Source organism: Pipistrellus hanaki (assembly GCF_964339955.1).
Source record: "Pipistrellus hanaki genome assembly, chromosome: 20".
Classification (NCBI taxonomy): Eukaryota; Metazoa; Chordata; class Mammalia; order Chiroptera; family Vespertilionidae; genus Pipistrellus; species Pipistrellus hanaki.
In genome coordinates, this window is record NC_140522.1 from 5,031,590 (window position 1) to 5,039,811 (window position 8,222).

The following is an 8,222-nucleotide window of genomic DNA, read 5'->3' on the forward strand; positions in this document are numbered from 1 at the left end:
TGTATTAAAGGGTCGCGGCATTAGGAAGGTTGAGAGCCACTGATCTAAGAGGACTGCAATCAAAGCACCTATGTGTTCCTCATAGGGTGTTCACTTACCTACTTTTGTAGAAGGATAAAGAACACATAGCCAACAGCATTTCACCTGGAATCATCTCCGTGTCCCAGCCTGCTAGCACGGTTGTGTTTTCATTGTTGCATCGTTGGGTGAACTGGAGTCCTGTAGTCTTGATCTAGGAGAAACCCAGCAAGTTTTATAGCCACAAGCAGCACTCACTGCGAGTCCAATAGAAACTAAAGAGTCTAGGTCAGCGGTTGGCAAACCGTGGCTCACGAGCCACATGCGGCTCTTTGGTCCCTTGAGTGTGGCTCTTCCACAAAATACCACGGCCTGGGCGAGTCTATTTTGAAGAAGTGGTGTTAGAAGAAGTTTAAAAAATCGTTGTCCTGTTGATATTTGGCTCTGTTGACTAATGAGCTTGCCGACCACTGGGCTAGGTGTAGGGCAGGGGTCCTCAAACTTTTTAAAGTGGGGGCCAGATCACAGTCCCTCAGAGAGCTGGAGGGCCAGACTATATGAACTACTAATTCCTACTGTAACACCTCGGCTGCGCTCACTGCCCAAAAAACCTGGCGGGCCGGATCAGACTCCTCTGCGGGCCGCATGTGGCCCGCGGGCCGTAGTTTGAAGACCCCTGTGTAGGGTTTGTGCCAGTTGACTGCTGAGTTGGATGATGTTATCCCCATGTTCCCTCCCGAGACTGGAGAGTAGGCATTATCCCCAGGGTTCAGTCACAGGGATATTGCTTCAAGGTCACTCAACTGATGTTTAGGGGAACCAGTGTCAAAGCAGCGCTTTGTAGCTCATCTTACCACCACGCAGCCCAGCCATGGTGTGACGGTTGATACCTACTATGTGCTAAAAAACAAGACATTGAAAGGGGAGATACTGTTTTAAAATACTACTTCTATGACAGTGGTCGGCAAACTCATTAGTCCGCAGAGCCAAATATCAACAGTACAACGATGGGAAATTTCTTTGGAGAGACAAATGTTTTAAACTTAAACTTCTTCTAAGGCCACTTCTTCCAAATAGACTCGCCCAGGTCGTGGTCTTTTGTGGAAGAGCCACACTCAAGGGGCCAAAGAGCCGCATGTGGCTCGTGAGACGCAGTTTGCCGACCACTGTTCTATGAGCAGTAAGCCTGATATGATGTTTCTTTTCTTGGTAGCTGTTAAATTCAATCACGACTCTCCTTACTCTGTTGTCATCTCCTGCTCCTCATCTAACTGGTATCCCTTCCGGGACACGTCCTTGGGGATTCCTTTTAGTCTAGACGTGTCATGAGGAATCCGCTAGGCAGTGCCCACAACCTGAGCCTTTAATGCGTCTGAAACATATAAAGGATGGCCTTTCCCAGTTGCTCCGGGTTCCGAGCCATTGCTGGAACTCCTCCATGGTCCAGTCACTCCCATGTGGGTGCAGAGGGCTCCACAGTACAGATGCAGGTGACACGCATGCCTGGACCCACAAGTCTTTTCCTAATGTTGCAACAGGGTTTTCCCATAAGAAGCCAAACATGGGACTTTCTAGTTGACTTTTGTCCCTTTGACCTCGGTCTGAGTTGAAGACTGAAATTCTTATTTATCAATACCAGTTCCTGTCCAGAGCAATTCTACAGCATAAAAAACTGTTTTTTGTTTTGTTTTGTTTTTCTATCTCCCAGGCAGGAGAGACTTGAATAACTCTAGTTTTGACAAGTCACACAGTCTGGCCATTGGAATTAAAACTCCTTGATGAGGCGGCTCTATTTGGTAGCTAGCTTAACATGGAAATGAACTGTGTTGTGGCTCTTGCATCAGTCAATGCCACCACCTGTGACGGACCTGCTCTTCTCTTTAAATGCAGGAATGTAGCTTATTTATGCAACGATTGCTTTTCGCTCATCCTGGAGGTTGTCACAAATACATATACAGTGAACTAGTAAATTATACTTGGGTTTAGAACCATTTTAAGTTATTCTTCCTCTTCCATGGCAGTGACTGGACACAATATGGCCTGGTCAAGGCCAGAGGAAAGTTAACCCACTTGCCATCTCTGTGTCCTTGCCTGTCCTTGCCTTGACCTCTCGCCATTCATTCTCCCTCTCCCAGAGGAAGCTCACCAGTGCGGGAAGGGGCTCCTGATCCACTGCCAAGCCGGGGTGTCCCGCTCGGCCACCATCGTCATCGCCTACCTGATGAAGCACACACGGATGACCATGACTGATGCTTATAAGTTCGTCAAGGGCAAACGACCAATCATCTCCCCAAACCTCAACTTCATGGGGCAGCTGCTGGAGTTCGAGGAAGACCTGAACAACGGGGTGACACCGCGAATTCTTACACCAAAGCTGATGGGCGTGGAGACGGTGGTGTGACCCCAGCCAGGACGGTCAGGGTCAGGGTCACTGTGTCACTGTTCTCGGTTAGGAGACAAAGAGAAAGGAGAACGGATTATTTCTTTGCTTTTTCTTCTTCTTCTTTTTTTTTTTTTTTAAGCTGGGGGTAAGGTTTGTGAAAGGAAACAAACTCGTTTCAAATCTTTATTTTTAACAAGTGTGAGAAGAATTTAACGTTTGACGCCCGTTGAACTGATGAAGCAAGGAGGCTAAGGAATTTTTTTTTTTCAAGCCAACAATAAACACATAAAACTATTTCTCCCCCTTTTCCTTTGAAGCTATTTGTAGAGTTTATGATTATATAGTCTGTGCAGGTTCATAGACCGAATATACTCCACTTTGTACCAATTTAAAAAGAGAACCAAAAAGGAAAGTAGAAAAGACATTGGATTAGGAAGGCCTGGATCTGGTAGGCCATTCATCTGGAAAACAGACCCACCCACCAAGCCCTGACCGAGGGCAATCAGGTCAGCCGTCTAAGGACCCTTCACGTTCTGGAAAGAGACGAAGATACTGTTGATTTTGTGTGTTTCATACTCTGAATTATTATATTTTTCCCCTTTCTGGGGTTAAGAGATTTTTTTTTTTTTGAACTAGCAAGGAACTGACCATTCTACCATATGCCTTCACTGTGCAATAAATACTAGGGTGTTTTGGAGTGTGCAAGCAAGTTAGAGCGGGCAGCCAAATGCTAGGCAAATAGTGCACATTTGCCAGCATAGAGATTAAAGAGAATTAAATGAAACCAATTACTTTTCCTTCCCCACCTTTTTCCTTTAATTTTTTTTTTTTTGGGGGGGGGATTTGATTCTGGTTACAGTGCCATAAACCTTGTTACATATGTATATCAGAATGTTAAAAAGACAAAAATTTATTTAAAAATATTTTTCGCAAAAAAACAACAACTGGGTGTGTTTCTGTTGATTTGTGTAAAGGTTTATTTTCATTATATAAATGAAACTCATCTTGGGACGTGTCTCGCTTCCTCCTCTTTTCCTCAATTCCAGATCAAGCATCTCTTACCTCTGGTAACGGGTCCACGTCACATTAAGTGGAAATAAACACACATTCTCATAGGGAAGAGGGAAGAGGGATGAGGCGGTGAAATGGTCTCTGTTCTCAATGGAATGCGGGGGGGGGGGGGGGGGGTAGGGGGGAATCAGCAAGGAAGCAGAATAGCTCCACCATCTCCTGCACATGCAATGCCTCTCCAGTAGGAGGAGCTCCAAGTAGCGTCACATTAAGGAATGGGGATTTCTAACCAGCCTGTGAGCTTTGGTGACCAATTAGGTCACGGACAGGTTGGTTGGTTAGAACCCCAGGATCTCCCCAGAGGCTACTTGATAAATACTTGTGACAATCAGCCATTTTGGGTTCCTGATGGTCATCCACACCCCTCCATCGCCACTTGCTCATTTGACATTTTTAGTGACACTGACTGTGGTGTGTGCCAATTCCTATTTCCCGCTCTTTCACCAGCAAACTGAGGTCGCTTCATCAGACACAGCTTCCTGCTCACCCTGGGCTTATGGCCCATGGATTCCCGACCCATAGACGAGGAGGGATGGGAACAGGGGAGGGACGAAATAAAATATTTTCTACGTTTTATGAAAATAGATATGTAGAGGAACTTGGCCATAGGGGACACTCACAACCAACCGACACTTGTCTAACTAGTTACCTCGGTGAAGGATTCTGGTGTGCCCAATTCCACATGACTACTTTTGATATACTTTTTTGTGAGTGTTTGCTTACAAATGTTACTATAATACAATATTTTTGACATTTAAAAAAAATAGCTTTTCTACTACAATAACTTTACTTTTCCTCCTATGAGAAAGTAGAGATGGACATTAACAGACATCAATGGAGAGTTGTTTTGAATTATTTGCATCGAGTACAAAGCGTTAAGTGAAAAGTCAGTCTCTCACATGCTGTTTTCTAGTCTTCAGACTGAGGATTGGTGGCCGAGCCTATATAAGGAGCGGGGTTGACCTATAATTAGTGATTTAAAATACGGGATGATTTACGAGGCATTTTTTATTGTTGATTCTAAGTCCAAAAGTGAAATTTCTGACAGAATGTAAGACTTATTCCCTGACTCCTTTTTCTTTTAAAAACCAAACCAGCCTAATTTGTTTGGCTCAGTGGGTAGAGCGTCGGGTCCCAGGTTCGATTCTGGCCAAGGGCACATGCCTGGATTGCGGGTTAGATCCCCAGAACAGGGTGCATGCAGGAGGCAGCCAATCAAGGACTCTCTCATCACTGATGTTTCTATCTCTCTCTCCCTCTCCCTTCCTCTCTGAAGTCAATAAAAAATATTTAAAAAAAATAAAGAGAAAGAAATCACAGGTTTCTTCTTTACTTATATGTACATGATATATGTTTTTGAACTTCTTGATTTTGAGAGACAAGCACTCTGCCAGCCAGCATGCCAAGAATTCTGAGAGAGACCCCGAATTCAGGTCTTTTTTTTGCTAACCAGCTCTGAGTCACCCAGCCTCCATTTCTTCATGAGGAATGTTAACCAATTCATGACAATGATATGGATTAGCCAAGACACCGCTCTAGAAACCTGACTCCGCAGGCCCTGGGCCTCCCTCGGCACCTGGGAACCTCAAGAAGCTGAGAAATCATGGAGTATTCTCTCCCCAAGAAAGCCAACCCGTGACCAATGCATGCATCATGCTCAGAGCCCAGCAGGCTTGTCTCCTGCTGAATGAATAGAATGACTTAATCGAGGGGATTTATAGTACATCTCACAAGGAAAGAGAAAAAGAGATACAGCAGGCATTGCTGTCTGAATCGCACACAACAGCAGCCTAGGTTCTCTGTCTAAATTGATTTCAACAGTTAATACCTTTGCAGCGAACGCACGCTCGCCAGGATGTCGGGTTTGCGTTTCACAGAAGACCTTGAGCTAGCTACTTCGAGATGAGGACAGGGAGGGTGACACACGCGCCAGGCAACGGAAGGCGCCCCGCCCAGCAATCACAGCTTCTGTGGACGGAAAGATGAGGAGACACGGCCTTCCGAAAGGGCGATCAAACGTGGGAAGTGGGAATGAGAGCTTCTAGTAAAACAGAAGAGCGTATTAGAGTGAAGAACCAGGACCTGACTCACCCTTCATACGCCTGTAAATTGCTCTCGCGAGCCCTTCTGGGCGGGAAGAAGTCTGGCGAGCTGGCCTGAAGAGCCATCAAGAACATGGCTGTCACCCTGTGTGTGAGCGGACTCTTGTAAATAAGCCACAACACATTGCATTTGTGTTTTACTCCCCAAACATGGAACGGCCGACCTCAGGAAAGAGGCGTGGATACTTGCTTTCAAGCGCTAATTGGAGACAGTTATGTATGGATGTGGGTGGGGTAGAGGGTCGAAGGAATACTAAGGATGGTGATAACACAGCAATCAGAAAAAGTTCCCACAATAGCTCTGTGGGCAGAAGACTTCCTGCCCTTAAGGAGGGGCTAGACTGAATTCCAGGCTTTCCGGAGCTCTTGATTGGTCAGAAGCAGGAGCACTGAGAGAGATAGAATGGGGTTTACTCCTGGGATTAGACAACTGGGCTCCAGAAGGGTCAACAGAAGTGTGTCGCCTCCGTGTCTGATGGCTGAAGTCTCGGGGGGATCAGCAGGGCTGATGGGGAAGAGCTCGGCGTGAAGGGGAGGAGAGCAAGGCTGATGGCATTAGGAGGAAAAGCTAGAAATGGGGTTTGCCTTCCACCAGCCTCCACGATGTGGTGACTTTGGTGAAAGACTCCGTGCCCTCTGCCGGGGACCTGCACACAGACCAGTCACAAAACGTGCAACATTAAGGGAGGCGCCAAAACCGGTGTGGCTCAGTGGATAGAGCGTCAGCCTGGGGACTGAAAGGTCCCGGGTTTGATTCCGGGCAAGGGCATGTACCTTGGTTGCGGGCACGTGCCCAGTAGGGGATGTGCAAGAGGCAGCTGATTCTCATCGATGTTTCTAACTCTCTATCCCTCTCTCTCCCTCTCTGTAAAAAGTCAATAAAATATATTTTTAAAAAATTTGAGGGAGGAATTCCAAGAACTGCACCCACAGTCGCCGACGCCCCAAGTCAAGGGGAGCCACCAGGTCAGTGAACAGAGGCACCAGCTGCCCGAGTGCCTGCGGCCAGGTCAGAGTGCAATGGTCACTGCTTCACGCAGGCCTCCCGTACCTCGTGCAAATCTCTCGGGGGCCAACCTCAGCCCAGTGAGAGACAGGAGGGGGCATGCGCACAATGCGGTTCCTGACTTAGCCAGGTCTGTGCCGGCCACAGCTCCACCGTCCATCCTTGCCAACTTGGCATCCAGCTGCACTCCTGCGGGCCACGCGTACCTTCCAGACAGACATTAGACAATGAGGTTTTCACTTAATAAGATGCAACTATCACTCCTGTGGCTGCAAACACTCCCAACACTCCCTCCCAGAGAAGGGATGGAGCCCCACGTGTTACTCTAATCCACTCTTGGACGGTATTCATTTCCCTTGGGGTTGGGATCCACTCTCCCTCTAGCATCCTGCAACTGAAGATCAGGAAACATAAGGATACATATTTTAGGGTGGACCGCTTGCCAGAAGGGGTGCTTTCGCAGTGGTGCACCCCAGACCTGGGTAATGTGATCTTACCTGGAAACGGGACTTTTGCAGACGGAGTGGAGTTATAAGGAAGTTCATATTTGGAGTGAGATGAGCCCCTATCTAGGTACCGGTGCCCTTAAAGGGGAAGAAGTTGGACCACACACCAAGGAAGGAAGGCCATCCGATGAGGGGGGCAGAGATCGGGGTGGCACAGGACAAGCCAAGGACAGCAAAGGTGGCTGGGTACCGCCAGGCACGAGACAGATTCTCCCTCAGAGCCTCCAGAAGCAAGACTACCTCTGGGTCTTGGGTGTCTAGCTTCCGGGGGGTAAGAGAATCAAGTTGTGCCGAAACCAGTTTGGCTCAGTGGATAGAACATCGATCTGCGGACTGAAAGGTCCCAGGTTCAATTCCGGTCAAGGGCATGTACCTTGGTTGCAGGCACATCCCCGGTGGGGGGTGTGCAAGAGGCAGCTGATGGATATTTCTCTCTCATCAATGTTTCTAACACTCTATTCCTCTCTCTTCCTCTGTGTAAAAAACAAAAAAACAAAAACAAAAAAAACACCCAATAAAATATATTTAAACATAAATAAATAATAATTTTTTTAAAAAAAAGAGAATCACGTTGTTTTAACCCGCCCAGTGAGTGGGACATGAGAATGTCAGTATGTCCTCTGCTCAGACATACTTCTTCCTCCTCTAGTGCGTGATGATTGAACTTCACCTCCAGAGTCACCATCACCCCAGCCAGCCCATCACCCCATTCTTGGCCTGTGGGTTCTTCGGCCTGAGGAACACAAAGTAGCCAGCCAGCAGTTTCAACCTCCAGCTTAATGGAGTCATTAGAGGTCTCCTAGCACCGTGGTCGGCAAACTGCGGCTCGCGAGCCACATGCGGCTCTTTGGCCCCTTGAGTGTGGCTCTTCCACAAAATACCAGGGCCTGGGCGAGTCTATGTTGAAGAAGTGGCGTTAGAAGAAGTTTAAGTTTAAAAAATTTGGCTCTCCAAAGAAATTGAGAAATCGTTGTGCTGTTGATATTTGGCTCTGTGGACTGATGAGTTTGCTGACCACTGTCCTAACAGAAGTATTCCTCACCCCCCCCCTTGGGAACTAAGACTTTTAGACAGTACCCCAAAGATTTTTTCTTTTCTTTCTGTCGTTAGCTAGCTTAAATCTGTCTTTCCTTGTT

The 8,222-nt window shown here is 47.2% G+C and overlaps 1 protein-coding gene across 3 annotated transcripts in view; it reads left to right on the forward strand.

Annotated features, from left to right (window-relative positions):
- DUSP10 (dual specificity phosphatase 10) overlaps nucleotides 1-3,416 on the forward strand; it is a 93,851-nt gene extending 90,435 nt beyond the window's left edge. For all 3 annotated transcript variants that reach the window (XM_084868912.1, XM_084868911.1, XM_084868913.1), the window contains one exon: nucleotides 2,154-3,416. In XM_084868912.1, the coding sequence (XP_084725038.1) occupies nucleotides 2,154-2,419 (266 nt within the window). In that variant the 3' untranslated portion in view covers nucleotides 2,420-3,416. The remainder of the gene's footprint in view (nucleotides 1-2,153) is intronic.
- Nucleotides 3,417-8,222: the final 4,806 nt, after the last annotated feature.